Here is a 27,606-nt window from a genome sequence, read left to right as displayed (position 1 = left end):
GTAGTGACGGCGGGGCTCCGACGGCTATTTTAAGGATCCAGGGCTATGGCAGCTGCTACAGCCCTGGCCCTTAAAATAGCCACCGGAGACCTGCCGCCGCCTCCCCAGGGCTCCAGCAGCAGGGCTCCGGGGACAATTTAAAGGGTCCAGGGCTCCGGTAGCTGCTACCCCTCCAGGCCCTTTAAATCATGCCCGGGGCCTACTGGAGCCCTGGGGTAGCAGTGGTGGGGCTCCAGCAGCTATTTAAAGGGTCCGGGGCTGCAACAGCCACTACCGCCCTGGCCCAATAGCTGCCAGAGCCCCACCGCCACCTCCCCAGGGCTCCAGGGATGATTTAAAGGGTCTGGAGCTCCCAGCTGCTGCTACCACAGCACCAGCCCAGGCCCTTTAAATCCTGATTTAAAGCACCCAGGTATTTAAAGGCCCCACCTCTTCCTGTAGAGGTCACGCCTCTTTCGGTTGAGGCCCCGCTCCCTCCTCAGGACTCCAGAGTACCGATAAGTCCTTTAAGTTACTTTCACCCCCGGCTACCCAGATCTTGGGGCCAGGCACATAGTAGGAAGCAGGGCGACTTGCCTGCTCCGTCCCTCCCCAGAGTTGGGTCAGCAAGAGGCAGAGAATGAGTTGGGGAGCAGCAAAGAATTGACCCACTTCCCTTACTCACCAGACACCATAGCTAAGCTAGCATGGGTAGGGTGTAATTTACTGCTGGTATAGGCCAGTGGTAAATAACTACCTCCTAAGAGCAAATAGGAAGAAGAGGAGGAATCAGGAGTCAGGTGTGAGTTACTCCCACGCAGAGTCTCCCCAGGGCACCACTGCTTGCTCAGGACTGTGCCTAAAGTCACATTCTAACCTTAAGCGTATGTCCCTAGCTGAGTTGCATTTTGACATACTCATGTGCTCCATGAATACGATGGGCATCATCAGTACCCTTTAGTTCACAAGGTCAGGCACACAGATACGAAACCCGTTCTTGTTCCAGTCAGACTGTGGGAGACTAGAAACAAACAATTATGGTTCTAATGGCTACTGTCCGCTCTTAAGTATAACTAACAAATGTGAGCAAAACACATGAGAAAACACCCACTTATGGAAGTGTCATAAGGCTTTTATTTAACATTGGGCTATAGTTTCATCCAGTTTCTAACTGGTGACATACATTATTTCAAAACAGAAATCAGAAATAAAGTGATGATCAAATACATACATTTAAAATAACTTCCAGAAGCTTCTTCACATCAGAGGGCATCTAAGGGGTCAAAGATAAAGCAAAATATATTATGATGGACATTCTCCATGAACAGTGCCCAGCATATTGTAACAGGGAGATCGCTAACAAGTCTCCAGTAGTAGGATTTTCTTATAATTAAGATCATATGTCTCTTAACACCTCTTTATCATGGAATAAATCTCTATATAGACAAATCATTTTTCTAAAAATAACTGGAAAAGGGATTTAGTTCAGCCACCTGCCTCTAGAAATTAGCTTTTTAATTTTTGTATCCTTAACAAGCAACTCTCCCACCCAATCAGACCCTCAGCAGAGGAATTTCTCCACTTCCTCCCCTCGAGGTCATGAGTTGCAGCACCTATTTTTGGCTGAGTGGGGCTTGTTTGGACTCTGGAGGCTAGTGATGCCCTTCCTAGTTTAGCTAATGGGACAGCGACGTCTGAGCAGCAGTGGAAGCACTTGTCTTCCACAGGAGCAAGAGACGGCTGCTATTGCAGAACTTCCAGGCAACACCAAGTAGGGGAATGAGATGGACACTGCACCTCGGACTCTAAATTAGGCAGCACAGCCTGCATATAAGGCTCACCAGGCCACCTCCCATATCTTCTGCTTTAACTCCATTTTCTTTATTGTTATGTATCTTGTGGTAGCACCAAGAGGCCCTAATCAAGGATCGTGGCTCTGTGTTAGGCACTGTACAGACGAGGAAAACAAAAACAGTCCCTGCCCCAGAAATCTTACAATCTAGGATAATCTAATAAACCTGGAGATCTGCCTTGCAGTAGATTAAATATGCATAAGTGGAACTTTTCCCCACCTTTCTGCACAGCATCTACAATACCCTAAGCACCATAACGAAGTACAGCAGTACATTTTACTAAACCACATTAACTATAAACCTAAACAAGAGAGAAAGGGCAGCTCTTGCCTAATGAACTGAATTGAGCTTGCTATTTGTTATAGAAACACAACTGCATAAATCAATTTCCTTCTTCTTTTTCTCAGTCAGACCATTTCATTAGAAACATCTTTATAAACACAGCAAAACAGTAGGCTCTACCTGAAATGGCCAAACAACCCTGACTACCCAAGCCAGAAAAAAACAAAACCCCTACACCGCTGACTTTTATTTCTTTACATAACCCTTCCGCATTGCTCCACCTTCTTCCTACCACAGTCTTGCCATCTCACATGGTTGTATCTTGTGATATTTGTCCCAGCTCCTGGAGTCACATGAGCACATGAGAATCTCAGCTTTTGTTTTGCAAAGTAAGTTCCTAACCCACCTGGTTGCAGAGAAAAGTTTGAAAACAAGGACCCCAAAGGCTAAAAAACAGAAGGCAAATAAAAAGAGACTAAACTAATTATTGTTTTTAAATCTCATGATTTTTCACACACTCTCTCACTCACACATATGAATTTGGGTGGTCTGACTATGAATTTTGAATGCTTGGGGTTGGCAACACTGCAAGGAATCTCTCCCCTCCTCCAATCAGCTTTCCTACCACTAAGGTTTGCATGAGTAGCGAAGAGGGCCAAATTTCTGATAGAAATCATCTTCAGCACGAGCCAGAGCTTCCTCATCTATGTAGACTGCAGGTCTCCTGGAGGCCACGAAGTACTGCACTTTCCTTAGGTTCCATCCCATCACATACTTTAACCAACCACAGACTGCGGCTGTAGACCTGCCAACACCAGCATTGCAATGTACGTAGACGATGTGTCCATTCTCTAGCAGCCCATGCAGGAGACAGACAGCCTGAGGCAACATCTGTATTCTTCCTAGGATTAAAAACAGGGCACATTCCCATGAACACAAGAAAGGGAGGATCACTGTTAACAATATATTTCTCTATTCTGCTGTACTGTAAAATCATAGTGGCATGCAAAGAGAAATCTATTAAAGCTAGTTTCTCTTCTTTCTCTGGTAGGAGAATATGAATGTCTACATAGGTTTTCTGCACTGTCAGAAATTAAGTACCCTTTTGCACAGGCTATGCCTAAGATTTCCAAAAGTGACTAGTGATTTTGGGTGTCCACACTGAGATGCCTTACAGAGGTTTGATTTTAAAAGGGTGGATGTGAAGCACTTCCTAAAAATCAGGCCCCATCTGGTTGGCCACCCAAAATCACCAATCTCTGTTGAAAATCATGGCCTACATGTGAAACTATAGTGTCAGTTTTCCCAAATGACCTTCAACCCTCACATGTTGCTAAGTAATAGGTCCAGGTAATACAAAAGTCCACATAACTTGGACCCAGGACCTTCTTTGGCAACAAATGGTGATCTGCAATAAAACGTGTTTATAAATCAGTGGTTCTCAATCTTTTCAGACTACTGTACCCCTTTCAGGAGTCTGATTTGTCTTGTGTACCTCCAAGTTTCACCTCACTTAAAAACTACTTCCTTACAAAATCAGACAAAAATACAGAAGTGGCACAGCACATTATTACTGAAAAATGGCTTACTTTCTCATTTTTACCATATAATTATAAAATAAATTGATTGGAATATAAATATTGTATGTACATTTCAGTGTGATACTTGTGCCTGTTTTTCATTTGTGAGCTTTGTCTGAAGCCTGAGCCCCACCACCCTGAGCTGATGCATGTAACTTAGCTTTGCAGGGGTCCCCTGTGGCATGGGACTCCAGGCAACTGCCTTGCTTGCCACCTCCCTAACGCTGACCCTGCACTTGCAAAAACCCCCGGTTGAGAAACACTGATCTAGATGAGTTGAGTACCCCCTGGAAGACCTCTGCATACCCACAGAGATACACATACCCCTGGTTGAGAATCACCATCGGTTACTATTATATGGCCCACTGTCCAATACAGACTGAGTTGAGGCAACCAATTTTATTTCACAGACCACCATAGATTATGTTAAAACAGTAGAGCCAGAAGTGAAATGCTTTTGTCATACAGTGTTTGCGAAGCCATCCAGATTCCCTTTCATTTCTTGTCTCATACAAAGAATAATAAAAAAATAACAACTTATACAAGAAGTATAAATGTTTCAACCAATATAGAGGCAGAATCGGTCCACAGAGTCATAAGGAAAATAGGTACTAACTTGATTTATGTAATAGTATGGTTACTTTAGATGAAATATACTTTAAATTCAGCTAATTAAGGTATTAAATGAATTCATTGTCAAAATGAATTCATTGCCAAAACAAAGATGGTGTTTGTCATCAGTTCAGATATGGATGCTGTATAGTATTTAATCTGAACACTGTTTCCTCCCCTCCAAAAATCAACTTTTAACTAAACTATAACTGTATTCTTATATTTCCAATTTAAAATAAGAATATGGAAAATACACTTTACATTTTATCCAAAATGATGGGGACAAGAGCATCTCCATAAACCCATGTCTCTGTCTCAATTTTAGAAATGTGCAAAATTAGCAGCCTTCATAAGTCTCTCCTACGAAAATGCTATACACCTCTACCCCGATATAACCAGACCCGATAGAACACAAATTTGGATATAACACAGCAAAGCAGTGCTCCGGGGGCTGGGGCTGCGCACTCCAGTGGATCAAAGCAAGTTCAATATAATGCAGTTTCACCTATAACGCAGTAAGGTTTTTTGGCTCCCGAGGACAGCGTTATATCGGGGTAGAAGTGTATTTTGCCATCATAGTACATTAGCAATCTATTGGAACATTCTGTGTAGAGCACTGACATACCTTTCATATCATGCTCAATTCTGAACATTAAGTAACAAAGAAATCCTCCTAATCACACACCTCTCTCTACTTATATGTTTTTAGGGCCTATAAATGGCAAAACTTCTACTGACAAATTGGAGTGTTTGTGTGCAGTGGGGGGACGGTGGGGCATGGAATTGGTACTGCTGGAACCATGAGGTTCTCATGACCCATTTTCTTCAATTATGTGCATATGCTGCCACCTCCCATAGCTCCGTGTTGAGGGTGACTAGGTCTTTAGGCATGGAGGACTAGATGGGATTTCCTTTAAAATTAATCAACATTGCCCTTTAATTATCCATCAAGCACATGGTTAAACAATATGAAATCTTTTCCCCTCAAGGGTTGAGAACTTCCAGCCCCTATCAGTCCAAGGAGTGAGACTACAAGACTCAAACCCTCACTTTTTCCCATGGCATAGCTGAGCATTAACACCAAGCCAATCCATATTCTTGATTTCATTTTTCTTTCAAGTCTCTTGCCTCTCTTGGTGCATATAACTGACATGACAGTTCTCTGTCTGTGACACCAATATTACTCTGTATTAAAAATTATCCTGTATATTTTCTAGTGTGGCAAACCACTCAAGTTTTCCAAACTCCTGCTTATACATGGTTTCTTATCACTTAATCTATTTTTATCAAGGAACCAAGGATTGTAATAGCCAAATAACATATCCTAATTTATGTTACAAATTGGCGTGCTATGCATATCCTATATGATTACAAATTATTGTATGTGACAATACAGTGGCTCAATAGGCTGGCACATGACTGCAAAGAGAGAGTGGTGTACTAAGGGAGTAGGTTACCTAGCACTGCCTCTTTGCTTAAAACCAGCAGTTATGGCAATTTCAGAGTCTTGATGTGCAAGCCAATGGTCATCAACCTGATGAATTTGCATTCGCACTAAGTGCTGAAAGAAAAGGTTTTCAAGCTGTCACCAATTTTTGGAGGGGATGGGAATATACCGAGAGCGGAAGATATGTATCAGAAATTGTTTGGATGACCTCTCTGCATATGACAAAGTGTACAGAATTCATTAGGAACAACACAACAAAGTTCCAATTACTATCACACTAATAATAAACAGAAGCTATTCAGAAAAAAAACAAGACTAAAGCAATGTAATCATGTCATTGAAAGGTTTTCTTATTACTTATCCAGTTGTAAGACAGGTTTGAATATTACCTTCTGTGCTCATGTCTGGGGTTGGCATCCAGACATAAGCAAGACCTTCCTCTTTATATAGTTTCATAAGGACCTCTGGGCTCATGGGTTCTGGATAGCGGTTGCAGCCCCAGGAATTCTGAACAACATCCCACTCAGTCTGGAAGTTCATTACAGCTGTAACACCCAGTTCGTGTTTTAGCTTGATGGTTACATGCTCCACTTGCCGAGGGCAACTTCCCAGCCAGATGTTTGGCAGAATCCTAGCATTGAAAAAAATTGTAGCATAGCTCATTAAGCACTTTCAGCAAAGGAACTCTCCACCCCTGCACAAAACTCACATTTTCTGTCAGTTTATAAGGCATTCCAATTCAAAACCTGGGCAGCATGTGAGATACGTTGTTAAACACACCCATTTTGTGTCAGGAGATAAAAAGCTTCTTGTTTTATTACAATTTAACCTGTAATGTTGTATTTTAAGAACCAAACTCTAAACCCAGCGCACGCAGCCAAATTCACTTCACCTGTGTAGACTGGAGCCCTAGCAAAACCATGGCCTAATTAGTAGCACAGGTCCCAAAGACACCAGTCATTCAATCCTGCAGCTGAAACTTACTTGCAGCATTGATGACAACAAGGAAACCCAGAAGACTCACACAATCTCTGTGTAGAAAGAAACCCAACAGGCTCACACAATTCAAATGTGGAATGTGACAGTAACAAACTGTAAGCCATATAACTATTGTTGTTTTATAGCTACTGCCATCACAGCGGGAAAATCAGATCAGGTTAAGCCACCACCAGCCTAAGCCATATTTTCTGTGGTAATCAAAAGAGTTTGGATTACTTCTTCCCCACGTGCCTCTGCAATTCTGGAGTCCAGCCAGAACCAGCTACAGAAATGTGAACTAGTTTGGGCTCCTTGGAAGCTGGAAGAACCAGAAATTCTGCGAGAAAACTCAAGAGGATCGGATAATTTGTATAAACAGCCACACCTTTTGGTACTTAGCCAAACCAAACCTTCAAACCTTCTGTGGTTTACCCATCTCTAATGATCATAAAAACTATTATATGCCTTAGCAAGCTTTGGTACATAAACAAACTAAAGCACAGAAGTGGGTGCCTAATTTGCACATGCAATTAATGTGATTGCATTCCTAATATTTACATGTTTAAATCACCAGCTACACACTTACTTGGTCTCTGGCACATACAAATATCCTATTTGCATAGGTAGGTACAGTAACCACAGACACAAAATAGGCACACAATTGCACATGTAATTTTGCAAATCAGGCCCTTGGTTAGTCACAGCAAAAAAAATATGTCATCAGCTTCCATGACTCCTTCCAACCTATGATGAAAGTAAGTGTAGCCCACTCGTGGTGTGTGTTACAAGTCCCACTTTGCACCAATCCACAGAGGATATGAATTGTTACGGCACCCACCTAAAGAGCCTTGGCCCTTTAGTTCAAGCTGTAGCCACGCATGCTTTCAGCTCTGTTTTCATCCCCAGTGTGTTGGCCAAGACAGCAACTGTCACATGAGTGCTTCAAAAATGAAATAGGCCAATGATGTACAGCCCACAGCTTTTTGCAAATTCTAATCATTTGGGGCCAGACTGTGGAGTCCTTGCTCCCCCAAACGAGCATATATTCACGAGTAGTCTCATTAAATTCTCATGCGAATACCCCCCCTTAAATTTGATGGTGCTACCCCCAGCTATAAATGGTCACTAATAGGAGTAAAGGCTCTGCAAATGGGCCTTTGATAATGATTATAGCGTGCAGACTACTACTGTAGGATTGCTAGAAAGCTGAATTCAGTGTCATCGGTTTGTATTCCTTATAACTGTATTCCACTAGCACCCACAATATGCTAGGCACCCATTAAACATATGGGAACACACAGTCCCTGCCTTGAAGAGGCACCTCTCTTAATGTGAAGATGAAGAGTGTGATTTTAAAATTCTGTATTTACAGCAGGGCCACATCTCCCCAGTTTATAAAGAACTAATAAAAATGGTTCATTGGGACACATTTATTAGGCAGAAGTTGTATCTTGAGGATTGTCAGTTTAACTTATGATAGCAGTTTCTCCCAGGTCACTATGTGTGTGAGCTTGTTTGGACAGACACAGTTCATTTGATTCAGCATTAGGGGGACAGTTAAAGTGCTCCATATAAATGCCCTGGCCTACAATGTGATGGCTTTGCTTCCCCTCAGTGGTAGATGATGCAGTGGAAGTACTCTCGACAGTAATCAAGCTTTAACATGTTAGCTCTGGGAATGGGAAACTAGCATTTACACCACAGAAAACTCATCTCACTTGTCACTTCTCGTGTTCTAATGCCTGTTCTTCATACTTTACATTTCCAAGGTGTCTGGGGTGGAGGAGGAAAGAGTTGAAATGGGATGGTCAGGATTACAGTTCCTTCATTTCTCAAACTACATAGACCCACCGTAGTCACTGCTACACCACCCCACCTTCCACTTGCATAAGGGATATTGTATAGAAAAGGGGACCTAGTCAGGACTTGCTTACACATTTGAGATCTGCCACTATCATCATGGCCCCTTAGGGCCCTTGGTTGTCAGTATACATTGAAGCAGCTAATTTTCACTGAGGACTAGATCAGTGCCTGGATGACCCCATGATTGGGAGAGCAAAATGGTGCCTTAATGCCACCTTTGTGACTCCTCTCCCTATACCGAGCTGCACTGAGTGCCCCTTGGCCACAGCGATTCATGGTACGTGATAAGAAGACAAATGTGTTCTCTGAGGACAAGAGCATCTGGTATTTTTCTTCACAGTTTTCCTGAGAATTCAGTACATTCATAAAATAAACCCCCAATGTTTTATGATTTGGGAATCAACTAATGTACAGAGTTATCATCTCTTCCAGGGGACAGAAGTATAGATTCTAGCAGATGATTTAACCAGGAGGGACTAGAGTCCTTAGACCAGGGGTGGATAAACTACAGCCCACAGGCCAGAGCTGGCCCCTTGGGGCTTTGGATCCGGCACGCAGCGCCACCGGCACCACATCCCTGAGGCCCCTGGGCAGGGGGACACAGGGCTTCAAGGCACACCCCCTTCAAGGCACACCCCCTTGCCTCAAGGCACACCCCGCCTCAGCGCAGCTCCCATTGGCCGGGAATGGGGAAGCACGGCAAGGGCAGTGCACACAGAGCCCTCTGCCCTCTCTCCCCCATGGGCTGCAGTGCTTCCTGGAGTGGCACAGGGCTGTGGACAGGGAAGGCATTCAGGGAGCCACCCCAGAGCCACTTGAGGTAAGCAGGGCTGGAGCCCGAACCCCTCCTGTACCCCGCCCCCCAACTCTCTACCCTAAGCCCCCTCGTACACCCCACACCCCTCCTGCACCCCAACCCCCGCCCTGAGCCCCCTATCACACCCTGGACCCCTCCTGCACCCCTTCCCTGAGCCCCCTCCTGCACCACAACCCCCTTCCCTGAGCCCTCTTGTATACCCTGCACCCCTCCTCTGCCCCAATCCCTTGCCCTGAGCCCCTTCCTTCACACCGCACCCCCTCCGACACCCCACACTCCCTCCCGCACCCCAACCCCCTGCACCAGCCCTGCATCCTATTTCCCCACCCAGATGTGGCCCTCAGCCCAAAAAGTTTGCCCACTCCTGCCTTTGACCAATAATTCAATATAAAATTGGGCTACAGAGAAAACAGTACCTTAGAAATCGTTTCCTACGCTTATCCAGCATACATGCAGATGAAAATCTGTGGGTGCAACATATTCTATATCCAGATTATCTATCAGGTGCTTTGAGACTGTCCACCAGAACTTTTGGACCTTCTAGAGTCCCTATTGTACCTGAGTTCACAATTAGTGAATCATCTGGTGGCTTTACCATTGAACATCACCATATTTCCATTCAATGGAATGGAGGAAAATGGCAGTACACAGAGCAGAGTGAAGACTAGGGCGGTCACCTGCCTGGATTTAGACCAGATGACTCTTATGAACTGGTTCTTTGAGACCAGCTCCAGTAGTTTTGCCACTGAAGTCAATAGGATCAGGATTTGGCTTCTGGTCTTCCCTCGTCTGTTTATCAGTAATGGCTATAAAGCCTTGGTATACAGTGCATGTATTACTTAATTGGGTTTAATTGTTCTTTTATCAGGACAGCATTCATTATAGATAACGTGCAGTGCACAGTGACACCAAGTAGATTTGTTTATTTAGTCAATTTATTTAAGAGATCTAATTATGATTATTTCATTCTTTGGTGCCTGGGCTTTCTTTCAGCTTTATCAAGTTCATTCCTTTATTTTCTCTTCACTTAAAAGAGGGTTTTAGTTCAAATACAATCTGCAGAAATTGATGAACAGTTCAGTAATTGTATTCTATATATTCATCCCAGATATTCCTCACAACGGTTTCACTGTATGATAGATAATGGAAGTTAAAGAATTGTAATGCTAGGAATGATCCTTTCACAGTTTCACTTCCCTTACCAAAAAGTATGCCTTTTTAAAAAAATAATGAACTTGTTTCCTTCTGGAAGTTGCCACTTTATTTCACTAGGTAAGCAGGTTTGGACTGGGTTAGTACCGGTGGTGAGTGACCTCCTCATTTTCAGCTTTGAGCTGCTCAACAGTTGCTGCCTTCCAGCTCCAGAAGTGATTACTTTTCAATGGTAGATTAAGTAACCCTTCCATATAGTTTGAAAAACATTTACAGATTAAAGGGGATATGTAAATATAAGATCATTTCAACCATTAATCCCTTTCTCTTCCTAAAAAAGTATGACACACTGGTTTTTTAAAGTGGAATTATAGGTAGAATATGTCAATGCAAAAATGTTGTTTGCCGTATTGTTGTAGCTGTGTTGGTCCCAGGACATTAGGGAGACCAGGTAGGAGAGGTAATATCTTTTATTGGATCAACTCCCATAGGTGAAAGAGACAAGCTCTGTGTCTCAGCTCTTTCACCAACAGAAGAAGGTCCAATAAAAGATATTACCCCACCCATCTCTTGTCTCAGTGTAAAAAATGGCCCTTTCTTACTCAGTGTATCTGTGCACTGTGTTTCACTAAGGCCTGGTCTACACTACAGAGTTAGGTTGAAGGAAGCTACCTTAAGTCGACCTGTTAATGTATGCGTCTACACTATCGTGTCCTTTACGTCAACCTAAGTTACCTCTGATGTTGACTTCTGTAATCCACCTCTGCAGCGCTTAGTTTGATTTTCATGGGCCGACTGCAAGGTAGTGCAGGCGCAGCATTGTGTAATTCGACTTAATTGGCCTCCAGGTGGTGTCCCACAATGCTCATATGTGACCATTCTGGAGATCATTCTCAACACTGCAGCCAGGTAAACAGAAAACAGCCCTTCCCCTGCTAAAGCCCCGGGAATTTCTGATTTCCCATTTCCTGTTTGACCAGCACTGGGGAGCATGCCAGCTTGAGCACAGCTGATCATGGAGCCTAGATGCCCCAAATATGCTCCAGCCTGGTCTGCACAAGAGGTGGTGGATCTCATTGCTGTGTGGGGAGAAGAGTCTGTGCAGGCAGAGCAGCAGAAGAAATGCTCCAATCCAGCAGAAGAAATGCTGACATCTATTCAAAGATCGCTCGGGGAATGGGGGAGAAGGGCTATACGAGGAACACACAGCAGTGCCGTGTGAAAATAAAAGAACTTTGCCAAGCGTACCAGAAGGCAAGGGAGACGAACAGTCATTCTGGTGCTGAACCCCACATGTACCAGTTCTACAATGAGCTGCATGCGATTCTCGGGGGTGACCCCCACAAGCAACATGGACAGCTCACAGGTGTGTGAGTCTAGGGACAACTAGGAGGATGACGTGGTGGATGAGGAAGAGGAAGAGGAGGAGAATGGGAGACAGGCGAGTGGTGGATCCATTCTCTCCAAGAGCCAGGAAATATTTTTAACCCTGGAGTCTTGTAGGTCGCAGGACATCACAATCGACTTCATTAATTCGGGGGTTCAAGGTCGAATTAGATAAAGTCAATTTAATTTTGTAGTGTGGACAAGGGCTAAGACTAAAACACTACATAGGGACTTAGAAGACATGCTTAAATCCCATCTCAGACACAGACACCCTGTGTGACTTTGGGCAAGTCACTTAGGGTCCAGCATCTAAGGGCTCCTCTACACATTGCTTCAGGCCACACCAGAGAGGTGTTAGTCTGCACTAGCCTGTTGTGCACTGACTGGCCTGTGTGGACCCTAAAAGTTCCCCAGTGCATGCCAATGTAGTCCTGTTTCAAAAAGTACAGTACTACCTTTGTATACTAAGGAACTTCTAGTGCAGGGATTCTCTAACTTCATTGCACCGCGACCCCCATCTGACAACAAAAATTACTACATGACACCAGAAGTGAAGACCAAAGCTTGAGCCCACCCGAGTCCCACCACCCTGGTTTGGAGGGCCGAAGCTCAAGGGCTTCAGACCCAGGCTGGGGGCCTGTAACCTGAGCCCTGCCACCCAGGGCTGAAGCCCTCTGGCTTTGGCTTTGGCCCTGGGTGGTGGGGCTTGGGCATTGTCTTTGGTCCCAGCAAGTCTAACACCAGCCCTGGTGACTCCATTAAAACAGGGTCCCAACCCACTTTGGGGTCCCGATACACAGTTTGAGAACCGCTGTTCTAGTGGATGGCAGGAGGGTCCACATGGGCCAGTAAGTGCAGGACACACTAGTGAGGACTAATATTAACATCCCCTTCATGCGGACTAAAGCGTCCTTTTGACCTGTAAACTGAGGCAACCAATGGGGAATTATCACTCATAGAAAACAAACATGGAACCTTGTGAAGTCACTTGTACAGTTACTTTTCTGACTGTCTCCACTTTAATTATTTTTAACTATGCAAACATATATCGTGCTTGGATGATTCTCCTCCAAGACTCTTTATAGTCTTGATTAAATCATGGCAACTGAAACCACATATTTATTTCATGTAATCAATATATATGCAATAGTTTGCTCACCCATAAGGCCATACTGAGTCTGGAGCAGTGAAAGATTAGCGTCTTGATACATTTTTGCAGAGTGGATTGCCACTTTCAAGCTAAGAACATAAGAACGGCCATACTGGGTCCATCCAGCCCAGTATCCTGTCTGCCGACAGTGGCCAATGCCAGGTGCCCTAGAGGGAGTGAACCTAACAGGTAATGATCAAGTGATCTCTTTCCTGCCATCCATCTCCACCCTCTGACAAACACTCTCCACCAAAGAGCCACACCACTGTGCCTTTCAATCCCAGATCTTCATCTGCAGCCTACAGCCAATCCAGCATCTGTGGCCTTGTAGAAAACAGAATGATTCAAGCCTTCAAGGTTTATCTATTATCTGGCACAATATCCCAGAAGGTCTGCTTATACCAACGGCTGACAGCTTCGGTCAAGGAACAGTACTTTGCCGGAGTCAAAGTACTTCACACAGGTAATTGGCCATAAAGTCACTCTCAACCTGCAATTTGTTTATATTGCTAATCTCATTCAGATCAGTCAGTTCATTATTTTGAACACAGAGCAGTGAATTCTTCTTCTGAGGCCCACTCAAGATGTAATCTAATGTCATCGAAACTTGAAATTCACTTCACTTGGCCACTCAGATACTGCACTACCACCTCACTTGGATTAAGGAAGATCAAAATAAGAATTTGAGGATGCCAAGAGGAATACTAATATACAGGGATAAAAAGGCATCATGATTCAGCTGAGGTAACAAAGAAAACAGTCTTCAGGTTGACCAAGCCTTCCCTCAAGGCTTTTATTCCCGAGGGACTAAGGATACAAAATTTATAGCAAAAGAAAAACTTATTTTACATTCCAAGAAAAGCAATACAAATAATCCAGTCTGCATTACACCAGACTTCTGCAGTGCCTAGATATGCATGGAGTCTTATCTCTGCCAACTCTCCACTTCTGATATTATTTATTGGACCAACTTCTGTTCATCAAATTGTATTGTAGCACAGTATCTCAGAGATCACAGATGACTTGGACCTATAGTGCTGGATTACGACCTCGGTTACATCTGTGTATAACCTGAGTAACTCTACTACTGTAAATCTGTAATAACTCCATTAACATCAGTGTAGCTAAATCCACTGGGTCTAGTCCATGATCATCTCAATGAAGACTATCCCCTATGATATATTACTTCCTACTTTATTCATCTTAGTTTTAAATGATTCCAGTGATTATGCTTCCACTACTCATCTTCTTCTTCTGTTTATTTGTTGCAGCTCTATTCCAAAACCTAATTCCTCATACCCAGCAGATTTAGAAAGACTGATTGAGAGGGTATGATGACTGACCTACTTTCTCATAGCTAGATGTCCTCTCCCTCCAACCAAGAACTGAAACAATCTGTGCTGTGGTTTGACTTGGAATGCCACTGCCTGCACTACACCTATTATGTGGATACATGGAGGAATTCAGTCTCCAAGACTCTCAGTTAACATTTTTCACAAGAAATGGGGGTAAACAGTGAGAGAGCAAAATCTGCAAACAACCGAGAATTATTCTGGATAGTCAGGACTAGAGAAGTTTGTTAAAAATTCCACAGATACCAAACAAAGCGGAACAAATAGGCAGAACAGTGGTGGTAATACACCTTGGAATAAGTAATATGAACTACTCCCATATATAACTGGGTTCTAAATTAACTAAAATCAACCAGGAAAGAAAACAATGTGTCACTGTGGACAGCAAAATGAAAACATTACTCCAAGTGGAGGTCAGAAAGCAACATTAGACTATACAAAGAATGGCATTTAAAGTAATACTAAAAATATGGTAACACCATTATACATATTAATAGTAATCTCACATCTGGAGTCCTCCATTCAATCCTGGTCATACCATTTCTAAAAAGATACAGGAAAAATTGAAAAGGTCCAGAGATAGAAGATAAAAATGATTGGCATCATGAAAAGATTTCCATATGAGGGGAGACAGAAAATAATAGGCCTATTTAGAGGTAGACAGAGCACGACATACAGACAAATAAGAAAGCACATGGCAGAGGTATATAAAACAATGACTGGAATAGAGAAGGCCAATTGGCAAAGCGTCTGGGGAAGGGAGGGCAAAAGGGACATTTTGCCCCGGGCCCTCCATTTGAGTGGTGCTGCAACCTAGCGTTCAGGGTCACAGTGACACTCGGGTTTGGCCCAGTGGTCTCTCCATCATGATGGAAGGGCAGCCAGACCAAACCCAAATAACCCCGCGCACCTGGTCAAAATGTCCAGAGTGGGGAATTGGGACAGGAGCTGAGCCACCACTGCAGGGTGAATATGGCGCAAACTTGCTCTCCAACTTCCCCTTCCCCCTCCACTTCTCCTCAGTGGTAATTTGGGGGAGGGGAGCAAAGAGGGGCTCAGTTTCAGATTTTGCCTCAGGCCCCTCTAAACCTCTGTGCAGCCCTGTCAATTGGATAATCTTATTAATCCTTTCATAACACATAAGCAAAGGGATATCCAATGAAATTGAAAGGCAGCACATTTAAAACAGAGAAAAAGTTTGGGGGCAGGGTGGGCGGTTGTGCACAGGATAATCAACCTGTGGAACTCATTGCCAAAGGCCAAGAGCTTAGCAGGGTTCAAAAAAAGATTAGACAGATTTATGTAATATAACTGAATCCTCCCATTATACATATAATAAAAATATAAAGGATATAAACATTCATGATTCAGGCATAAACAAACCATTAAGAGGAAGAATATCCCCTTATGTGATGGTAATTCCACATATTTCCTTCCTTTCATCTTCAGCTGAAGTAGCTGGTACTGGCCACTGAAGGATACTTAACTATCTGGATCACTGGTCTGATCTGGTATGAAAATCCCTGTGTTCCATTAAATACACTTTACATGAAAATAAAAAAAACAAATCAAAATAACTCCTTATCTGATGAAACAGTGGAGTAGAATTGGCAGATTGAGGCCCAGCTTTTTCAAATCTGCAATTGCTTACTCTGAAGACCTGACCCATTCTGCTGGTGACTTACTGATAAAGTTTGCCTGCAGACCAGTCAGATCAAGTTTTACAATGAGAGGCTTGACTTGAATAGGATTGAGTGAAAACAGCCAGATGCACTGAACTACTGACAGCATGAGCAAAAACACTACTGACTGGAGTAAAAGAAGAAGACGATACAAGGATTTGCCAGCAGTATGATTTATTCATTGAAAACTATTCTCTAATAGGCACGATAACATCAATTTTATCAATAAAGACACATAAAACAGCCATAATCTGAGCAAAAGCCAACACAGGAAAAGAGCTGATTAATGGGGAAAACATATACTGCTGAAATGACATAGCAGCAACCTTGTTAAGGCTACTTACGCTCCAGAACAAAAGCTTATTTTTATCTAATGCCACAAGCAGAAGGAATATAATTTGGTGATTAGAAATTCATCCTAGTTTACTACTAAAGCTATAAGGTTTTTAAGTAGAGAATGCAACTGCAGGTTTTTAATTTAGGAGAATTAAATAGACTACAATATAGTTCCAATGGGTTTGTTTTTTTCCCGCCTTTCATTGTTTGTGGCACCCTGATGAAAAGTAATTAAGCTCTGGCAAATTTTCTTCTTAGATGTAATTTGGACTACTTATCTGGGATTCTCAGATGGGAGCAGACTTGGCAACTGAAAGGAAACACCTGCTTTTATTACTGCAAAACAACACAGTTTATCAGTCTGCAAAATTTCTGAAGCCCTTGAACACTCGTTGATATGCTTAATACACTTATTTATTCAGTGTTCACAAATTTATTTATGAAATATGGCATCAAAGAGCCTGGTTCACTGATCTGCAAGATGAACAAGTCATTAAGCCAATCAACCTCAAGTTAACAATGGAATCAAATGAAAACAAAGGCTAAGATATAAAAATAATACTGTGCTGATAACAGACATGAGCCTATGCTGACATTGAGGTGCTAAGCAACTCGCGTAGGTGCAGAGCACCCTCAACTTATATTGATTTGAGGAGAAGAATATGTTAGAAAATTCCAGAAATGGAGTTTGGCCAAATCGGCAGCCCCCTGCTCCAATATGCAAAAAGGATGGAAAACTGCCCTAGCAAGGTGGCTAGGGATTCTCCGTTATACCAGTCCCTGATGCATCTCTCAAATATAAGATGTGGAAGGAAGCATGAGCAGAGTGCAGCATGCTCCAGTCATTCTGGGTTGATGGAATTACCCCTAAGGGGCAGTTATTGATGGCATGAATTAAAGCATCCCAGTAGCTATGCTCTTTTACATCACAGCCTGAACTCGGCTTACCCCAAGGAAAGAGGAAGTGAAAAGGTGGATTTAAGCCAGCTTTGTTCCTCTGCCCCAATCAGAGCTCAGCTGGACCCAAGGATCTGGCCCAATATTTTTTAAGCCTCTAAAAGCAGAGGGCACACCCCACTGAATTCAATTGAGACATTCCTGCTTGTCAACCCAATTAATTTGGCCCTACAAAATAAGTAAAATAAATACATAAATAAACAAAACCAAAACCCTTAGTCAGTTTCTTTATAGCTTATAAGGCTGCGTTAGAGTCTTATGAGATGCAGTCAACCCTATAAAATGGTGTATAGTAGAATAAAACTACTTTGATTCTGTCTTCTTTTACGGGAATGTCCTAGCACAACTTGGCATGGTCATGCAAGGCTTTAAGTATGTGACCATCCTCAACTTTGAAAAATTAAGCGTTCTCTTCCCCATCACCTGATATGTAAGCCATGTTACATGAGGCTGCATTTTGCATTTGTGCATAAAAGTTAAGAAAATCTGTGTTTCAGATGGTTATTTATATACACTCCAGTGCCTTATAGGAGTTGATGTCCAAAGTTAGCCCTGTGAAATTTGCAGTCAAATTTTACCTTCTAGCATCCATGCTCAGGTCTCATTGACTCTGGGGAGATGTTTGCATACTATATACAGCAGAAAACAGAATTTGGTCCTCTGGGACCTGATTTTTCCCTCTCTCTCACTGATATAAACTGGGTGTAGCTCCACTGAAGGAAATGGCATGTCACTGGTGAAAGCCAGAGTGAAAGAAGAATCAGGTCCAGTGGGCTCATGCCAAATGATCTGAGGAGCTAGTCATGAAGATGGTTTCTCATTTGGCTTCAGAGAATTAATATGTAAATACTCTGATTACAGAACACAGCTTAGTGCATTGGTTGCCAACAATTACTTGCTACATATGTCTTCATCACATTGCCAGCATCCAAATTTGTTTTGAATTAGAACAAATAATGATGAATGTGAGGTACAACAGGCTGCTTAACAAAGCCAGATAGAAATGAGCCATGAATCTGTTGGCATCAGGAACCAGGATTTCTAACATTAGTGTTTAATGATGGGACTGATGCCACTACTAGCACCTTTAAAGTTAAAATGCCTTACAAAATTGGTTAATGGCCCTAAGGATGAAAATTAAGTAAACAGTTCAGAAGACCAAGGCGTTGCTGGTGAAAATGTCTTGTTTCATCTGTGTCCTAAGTTAACTTCACAATCTAAACTTCCTAAATAATGAGCTGTGAACCTACTGCCCAAAATCCTACTGCTGTGATCCATTGGGTACACATTAGAAACAAGCCCTGAAGATGAAAATTGTGTAATTGAAAATTAACTTATTTTGGCTGAGAATTGGCTTTGTTGACTAGTCCCAGTGTATAAATATGAAGATGACTGAAAGTCTCTGCTGGACATGAAGAGCCTAGAGCTTTTTGGAGGAAGCACATTCAGAATTTGTGGTATATGAAGAGGATGGAAATGGCCCACTTAATGTCACTCAAATGCAACCCCTTGGACAATTTTATTTGTAGTTAAAATGTCTTAGTTATTCATATTTTTTAAAAATAACACCATAGTGAATAGTAAGAATTGTTAAGAAAGCTAGAGACAAATGCTGGAGAATTACAGATGGGAGCATTAGGCCTTATAAATACTAATAGAAAAAATCTGAAAGAACTCATCTGACTATAGTGAGAACTCCAAACAGTTCTAAGACAAGGTTACACCCCAAAGCACAATCATGGGGACAAGATGGCAGGGCACTTCAATTGTATATAATGTCCCAATCAATTGCTAAATTATAAACCCAGGAAGAGCAGTATTGACAGGGATGGTATACTGCCAAAATTTTAACATGGGGCTGCCTCAGTCAGCCATACACATGTCATTCTCTGAGTAAATACTCTTCTCTGAATTTTAAATATACAAACAAATTTTATACGCCACCTGAGCGACACCTCCAGCACTCATTTTCCAACCTACCACCTAGCCTATCACCAGATATGAGTGGATACCCAACTAGCTATTCCATAGCCAGGGGCCATAAATTGTCCTATATGCCACTACCACCATCACCACTGAAGTTGTCACATAGGGAAGCTAACTACAGGAGCCTCCATGAGGTGCTGGGGAGCGGGAAGCATGGTGTATTAAGAAGTATTGGGCTGGGTTATGTGAGGAGGGACTGGTGGATTTGAGGTGGGGTGGAATTGATGGATTTGAGTGGTTTTCTCCTGACTCTTGGAGGAGGAACTTAGGTGGTATGTGTCGCAGGGAGAAGAGGAGTACTTTTGGAGTTGTGAGGACTGGTTTGAGAATAAAGCTCCCACCCACTACCAGGTATTCAAACTCTGGGCTAGATAGACAGCAGTGAGGAGAAAGGTGGGCTGCAGGACTCACACTCACTGCAACAGCAGAAGAGCCCTGTCTCTTCCCTTAAAGAGCTTAGTCTATTTATCTTAACAAAGAGAAGGTTAAGGAGTGACTTGATTACTGTCAGTAAGTACCTACGTGAGGAACAAATATTTAATAATGGGCTCTTCAGTCTAGCAGAAAAAGATAGAACATGATCCAATGGTTGGAAGTTGAAGCTAGGCAAATTCAGACTGGAAGTAAGGTGTAAATTCTTAACAGAGAGTGTGATTAACTTTTGGAACAATTTATGAAGGATCATGTTGGATTCTCAACCACTGATCTAGTCTGAGCTCCTGTATAACACAGACCATAGAAATTCTAAGAATTATTTTGGGGAAGTTCTATGGTCTGTGTTATACAGGACGTCAGACTAGATCAGTGGTTCTCAACCAGGGGCACATAAACCCTTAGGGGTACGCAGAGGTCTTTCAGGGGTACATCAACTCATCTAGATATCTACCTAGTTTTACAACAGATTACATAAAAACACTAGCCAAGTCTGTACAAACTGAAATTTCATAGACAATGATTTGTTTATATTGCTCTATATACTATACACCAAAATGTAAGTACAATATTTATATTCCAACTGATTTATTTTATAATTATATGGTAAAAATGAGAAAATTAGCAATGTTTCAGTAATAGTGCGCTGTGACACTTGTATTTTTATGTCTGTTTTTGTAAGCAAATAGTTAAGAGAGGTGAAACTTGGGGGTACACAAGACAAATCAGACTCCTGAAAGGGGTACACTAGTCTGGAAAGGTTGAGAGCCACTGGACTAGGTGATCACAATGGCCCCTTCTGGCCTTGGAATCTATGACTCTCTTCTGGCACTGGAGCAATAGGAAGGGTGATAATGTGAGGTGTACTCTCAGAGGTGGTAGGGAAGGGAATTTTTCCCCAGCAGTAGCAGGAGGCTCAGTCCTAACCTCAAAGAGGGCTAAGTGCAGTAACAGGTAGAGCTTTTTCCTGTGGCAGAGGGACCCCAAGAGGTACTATGTCCAGTCCTCTTCAGCCAGGACTGATAACCATATGGTGGAGTCCTGAGAAAGCTTTGGAAGTCAAGAAGGGGAAATAATTAGTTTGACTAGAACTTTTAGGAAGCTGGCCTACAGCCGTTTGTTTCTATGGGAGCATAAAGTTAACAAGCGCTGGGAAGGGAGGAGTGGTTGTCTGATTATTTTTAAAACTACTTTTTACTTAGATTTACTTTGTTGCCTAGGATTATGATTTCATCTGCTTTGAAATAGGAAGTGTGGGCACTTTGATAAAGGTATTAAAAGTGGTCAACTGTAGTTTATGTAAGTACCTCTAGATCCTTTGTCAAACACTATTATTGTAACGCTGTAAAGTGTTACTCAGCCCTGGATAATAGACAACCTTACTTCCTACACCACAAGTGTAGTAAGGAAACTGGATTTGTTTGTTATTTTCTCTATCTCCTGTGGTGGAAATGTTGCCTACTGGAGAGCAATGAAAATGCCTCTCTGGGCTGACCATAAAGGATATGAGCTCTTACAGCCCACACCTACAGTGCCTTGGCTCCATAGCTCAAACTGTAGCAACTCAGGCTTTTAGTTCTAGAGATCCCTGGTTCAATCCCCCAGGTGTAGACCAGGAAGGTGGACATCACAGAAGCACCTCAGTGTAAGGGTAAGTTCAGCAATAAAGGATTTAGCCTTCTGTAGTGATATCAATAGGCTATGTTGTGCTCATGGTGAAATTCACACAAATGTGAAGGGTCCACATAAGGCCTTCCACATCTCTGAAGCCTGTTACAGAGGGAGGGGCACCAAAGGCGCAGCATGCTGGGAAACTCTGCACAACTACCTGGTGGAGAGTAGGGTGTTTTTCCACAAAGGCTCTGAATATGCCAGTTTTGGGGTTGGCTAGAGATACACATATCCAGTGGCCCAAAACTGCAGGGCAGAGAGGCAGCAGCCATTGAGAGAGTCGGTTTTGTGGCCACAGCCCACCAACAGACTCTATGGGTGAATGTAGCTATCTCACTGCTCCTCCTTCCTCACTCAACACCCTGTTCAAAGTCAAAATACTTAGGCTGGGTGTTTGAAGGGGTAAGTTTCACCCTTAAAGAGCACACCTAAAAAGAACTACAACTACTAACATTTATCGCTTTCACAATCTTGTTTGCATTTCACTTTTCTCCACATTAAAAATTAAATTCATGTTTTCATTGCATTTCCTCCCTTTTTTCTCTCTGGATGCTTATAATCATATTCAAATTATGCAGTCTCACCACAGGAAAAAATAAAATAAAAAAAGGACCCTAAGACATTTCATTCTAATTTGCAACTCTTTTTGGTCTGTGTTTTTCCCCACACTAATAAAAAGGATTTGAAATCCATATTTCATATAGGTTGGTGACCTGTATAACACACTGCTCAATTTTTGTCATGGTTCACTGAGGACTTTCACAATAATAGGAGTTACGCACCTAACTCCTTGAATTTGAAATGAAATTTTCCACAGCACAGCATTAAAGCAGAAAATGAGAGATTTTCAGTTAGAGCCCTTTATCTTCTCTCTAGGAAAGCAGCAGCCATTCATCTGTTTTGTTTTGTTTTGTTTTCTTCTGCAGAAATAAAACAAAACTCAAGAAAATATAGCAGCAACTCTGTAATATTTATTTATTCTCAGGAAATAAAACAGTAATGTTTCTGAAACTAAACTTCAGGGAAACTAAAGGAGATATTCAGGTTTCATTTCTAATAGCTTTTTTGTTTACAGTTAAAATACAACAGGTTTCTTTTTTACACAGAGAAACCTTGTTGAATTCGTCTTTCAAACATCAAGGGTTTTTAAGCGGCAAATCTGCGTCTATCTTTGTTGTCTGTTTTATAAATTCCTAAGGCATGAGGGAAATTTTGCAGGTTAACTGTAGTTCATCAGTTTTTGAGATATTCTCTACTCTAGTTCCATAGTTACAATAGCTAAGCAATGTTTGCTTATTTTATATAGGGCATTTTGGGTCAGAACCACAAAGGGACTTAAGTACCTAAAGCCTGGTTGAAGGTGCTACTGAGATCCACAACCTCTCTGTCCCCTCCCCCCATCCATTCAGTTGCTGCCCAACACTGTAGATGCCTAAACTTATCTTGGCACCTAAAATTTTTGCTGTAAAAATTCTGTGGGTGCCTAAGTTTCTACCTCTGAGCATAAGCACTGCTTCCTCCCCCAAGACATCCAGAAACCTATCGCCTGCTTGAGCCACAGCATGGTCTACAAAATGGGGAATAACAGGTGTTCCCTCCTCCTCTCCTGCTGAGCTCTTTTGGATAGAGTTAGGCACGTGCGCAAGAAATGGCTTAGGTGCCTACACAGCTGACTCCAGCAGAGGCTAGCGGCTCCTGGCTGTGATGGAAGCAGAGAAGGGCAGGGTTTAGGATTCACCCCTCTCATCAGCTTGTTAGGTTAGGTGGCTCCCCATCTAGCATGCTGGCTTCTTTGGATCAGATTCTTAGGTGTCTATCTCTTCCCATTCTTTTTACAGGAAGTCTGGGCACCTAATTCAGGCTTTGCAGATCCCATTTGTGTTCCAGTCATTTTCTAGGCACTTAAAAGTTAAGCATTGCAATGCTGAGTGTTGCACCACCCATGTCACCTTTATGAATCTGGGCCTTTGTAATTTAGAAGATACTTGTTTCAGAAATACAGTATGCACCTAACAAAAAAATCATAGGAAAAAAGCTAAGTCAGTTTGTAATCATATCAGCTTGTTGATTATGGTCGATCAGTTTCCAAGAAAGAATAGTGCTGCATTCTAGCCTTGAAGCACTTTCCCCACAGTGCTGGCTGTGAGTGAAAATGACTCAGATTTTGGAATCCTAGTCAATTTCATTCACAGCTGGCAATGTAGGCAAACTGCTTCTGTATAGCAGCACAATGCTACTCTGTCTCTGACAGCTTGGACCTTAAAGGATAAAAAGGCAGTAAAATGGGGAAAAAACAATCAAAAGAAAAATAGAGTGAGGAACAGAGAGACAACAAAGAAAGAGGAAAGTAGTAATAGTGGAGATATACCAATCTCCTAGAACTGGAAGGGACCCTGAAGAGTCATTGAGTCCAGCCCCCCACCTTCACTAGCAGGACCAAGTACTGATTTTGCCCCAGATCCCTAAGTGGCCCCCTCAAGGATTGAACTCACAATGCTGGGTTTAGCAGGCCAATGCTCAAACCACTGAGCGACCCCTCCCCGCAACATGATTACAAGAGTAATGACCCAAACCAATTTTCCCTCTAACCAGGGTATCTCAGCTAATATTTGATTAATTGGACCATCAAGAGTTGCCTTTTGATAGCCCACAGGGTGAAAACAGTGTAAATCACTTTGTTTAAACCTATGGTTTCCTTGCCAAGAGGGTTCCTCTTCTTGCCTCGGCTTTTTTCCCCTGAAGAAATGGAATCAGTGTCCATTTTCCTTAAGAAATAAGGAGATCTTATGCAGCAACACAGCTGTGTGAATTTCCATTCAAACAGCAGCAATGTTTTTAAGCAAATGTTACACATTGGCAGCTAATTTAGGAAAATAACCATTTTGACATCACCAGCCAATCTCAGCTCACTGCTGTTTTACAGTGGGGAGATCATTCTACCCTGCATAATGACTCACTCACAACCATCTCTCTAAGCCCTTGTCTACACTGCAGAGTTTTGTCAGCAAAAGGCAGCTTTTGGTGACAAAAGAGTGGACGTGTACACACTGCAATGCCACTTTTGGCAACAAAACTCTTCACTCTCACAGCGCTTTAGCGTGGCTGTGTAATGTAGTGTTGTGGCTGTGTAGTTGCTGTAAAGATCTAGTAGGATGCCCATGGAACTATAGGATAGAGAAACCTGCATCACGTGACACAGTACCTGCCCCAAGAGGCATTGCAAACCCTTCCCAAAGCACCGTGTGGCCAGTTGCACAGTAGGATAGCTATCACAGTGCACTGCTCTCTGTGTTGATGCAAGAGCTACTAGTGTGGATGCGCTCCAGCGACACAAGAAGCATAGCGTGGACATGCAACAGCAGTTTAATTAAAATGCTTTAATTAAAGTGGCATAACTTTTGGGGACAAAACTCTGCAGTGTAGACATAGCCTAGATAATCTACTCAATCAGATAGCCAGTTCCCTTTCTCACATACATACAACAGAACAAAATCCAGACAACAACAACAAAACAAAACAGGAAACTACTAGGAGGGATGCTAAACTTCCTCGCTCACTCATTTTACATTGTTACTGCCCATTCCCTACTGCTGGGGTTGTAGATTGTGTGGTTAGATTGTAAGCTCTTTTTAGCAAAGGCCTTGCCTTCACATCTGTTTGTCAAGCACCTAGCATACTGTTGGTGCTGTACAAATAGCCAGCTGCTCCTGTGAAATAGTAGCATTATTTTTAATACAATCCTATGCATCTTTTCCTTCCCCCAATACCACCACTTCTAGTTCAGCTGAGCTGAACAATGACCTTACTATCAGCTATTTTCACTGTGTCTCGAAGACTTGTCTCTCTCACCAACAGAAGTTGGTCCAATAAACAATAATACCTCACCGACTGTCTCTCTATCCTGGGACCGACACAGCAACATTGCATATGACAAATTATTTCATTTTGAACTTCAGAACCCATCTGGTTATGAGAAGAATTCTGTTTAAATGACCATCAAAATGTATGTTTCAGCTCCAATCTCTTTGTAACTGCCATCCATGTGGCCAAATTCAATGCACAAAGCTAAACCGACCTCTGAAAGCTCATCCTTACTCCAGGCCCATGAAGTTGTATTTACTTCTGAGAGGGAATCCACATTTAATTGCAAGTCACATAACAGCTATGTGACTACAAGACCCCTCTTCTGACCAATGGTTGATTCCTTGACACCATTCTACCGGATCCCTAGCAATAATGTCAGGAAGGCATTGCACATTCATTCTGTCTCCCCACCTATGTAAGGCTGCGAAAGCCAACCAGATCAGTTCTTCCAGGGCTGACTCACAAAGGAATTTAAAAGGGTTTATCAGTTTTGACATTTTTGACTGTGGCACAGAATGCTTTTGAGAACAACCCGCTTTGGCAGGGGAGGGGTCAGAAGTACAAACCATAACAGGTATTTGTACAGGGAGGAGGAAGACTTAGGCCTTCACAAAATGTGCTGCCCCCCAAAGAAGAGTGAAACAGATGGAAAAGAAAGAGAGAGGAAAGGAGATGTAAGGGAGGAAGTTTCTTTTTAACAAGCTCTTGACATTTTTAATGGGTTTGAATTATTTCTGAACCGTAAAAAGAATTATTCATTTAATGACAATGACATGGTTAAAAAGGGATAGTCACAAATCCATGCCACACATACCAGGGCAATTACACAAAATCAATCACGAAATGTCACTGGAAAAAATTCCTGTTGTACATCAAGAATGATTCCAACTGCTCCATGTCCAAAGGTAGGCAAAATCCCAATATAAAATCTCAGGTTTACTGGACTATGAATATATGAATAATGCAAACAACATGCATGGTAATTTCCTGGAAAGAGGAGAAAGGAAAACAAAATACCCCCAAACCAGGTGAGCATTAACAATACTGATGGATATCACTTAATAAATAGCTTGACATAAAAAAAATAATTAATGGCTGCCAAAGTTGGCAAGGTTTTTAAACAGACCCATTTGCTGTCACAACAGTTTTTCGCCCATTTCATCATGTTTATACAAACAATCTACCATTCTTCGGTAGTTAATTCCACAGTGTCATTTCAATGTCTAGATAGTATTTTGTGTCCCGCTGATACCACAGTACACAATAAATCTGACAGAGTACTAGAGAGTGGCCATTCTTCAGGTTTAATAGAAAACATAATGCAGATAATGATAATAACGGTAGCTTAACAACTGATAAGAGTCAAGCAAAAATCCTGCTCTGAAATTACTCCACCTCTGGACAATCCTAAACCAAACTGCCCTATGATCTTCTGTTCAATTAAAATTATATCTGCTCTGTAATACCAGACTGCTTATAATTGTGGTATTCACCAGAAGTACACCCCAACCCCGTTATAACGCCACCCGATATAACATGAATTTGGATATAACACGGTAAAGCAGTGCTCCAGGGGATCAAAGCAAGTTCGATATAACACGGTAAGATTTTCAGGCTCCTGAGGACAGTGTTATTTTGGGGTAGAGGTGTATGTCTAGAGCACAGGATTGAGAGCCAGGAGTCCCAACTTCCTTCCCCAGTCTGACACTGACTTGCTGTGTGACAGTGAACAAGTCTAGGGCAATGTAGATAAGAACTCCTTGCTTGCATTCAGAAAACAAAATAAGTGGCTTGCTCAGTTTGGTTAATCTGTCCAACAAGCTGCTTCACGGGAATGTTGTAAGGCTTAAATAATGTTTAGAATCAGCTTCAACATCAAAATAGAAACTATTATCTTTAAATAGTTTCTCTGAAATTATTTTTAATTGTATTTTGTTACAGCTGATGTATTTATATATTTTTGTTATGCAATATTAGAATTAAAATTGGTCTTATTCTTAAACTTTCAGTAGCCTGTGCATGTTATTTAATAACTATAACTAGGCTTGGCAGAATTAAATGATAATATCAATGTTTATTTTTAAGCATATTTTAAATGTTCACAGTAGCACAAAAATATGGGATTATGCATTTTTTCAGTGTTTTATCTGTTTATATTTTCACAGTTGTGGGAAATTGCGGGGGGTGTCAGACAATTGTTTAATGACAGTAGATGTTGAGATGCAAA

The 27,606-nt window shown here is 42.1% G+C and overlaps 1 protein-coding gene across 11 annotated transcripts in view; it reads right to left on the bottom strand.

Moving 5' to 3' along the window:
- Positions 1 to 1,109: 1,109 nt before the first annotated feature.
- Positions 1,110 to 27,606, bottom strand: part of EPM2A (EPM2A glucan phosphatase, laforin) — a 52,107-nt gene continuing 25,610 nt past the window's right edge. For 8 of the 11 annotated variants that reach the window (XM_039530705.1, XM_039530702.1, XM_039530701.1 and 5 more), the window contains 2 exons: positions 6,143 to 6,384; positions 1,110 to 3,016 (listed from right to left, as the gene is read on the bottom strand). In XM_039530705.1, the coding sequence (XP_039386639.1) occupies positions 2,742 to 3,016; positions 6,143 to 6,384 (517 nt within the window). In that variant the 3' untranslated portion in view covers positions 1,110 to 2,741. Of the gene's footprint in view, positions 3,017 to 6,142; positions 6,385 to 9,827; positions 9,904 to 27,606 lie in introns of those variants that run through there. The other 3 variants (XM_039530696.1, XM_039530698.1, XM_039530706.1) reach the window with 3 other exon arrangements.

This window comes from Mauremys reevesii, linkage group 3 (genome assembly GCF_016161935.1).
Source record: "Mauremys reevesii isolate NIE-2019 linkage group 3, ASM1616193v1, whole genome shotgun sequence".
Lineage (NCBI taxonomy): Eukaryota > Metazoa > Chordata > Testudines > Geoemydidae > Mauremys > Mauremys reevesii.
Note: the sequence above shows the minus strand (reverse complement) of the source record. Positions and strands in the feature narration are given on the sequence as shown.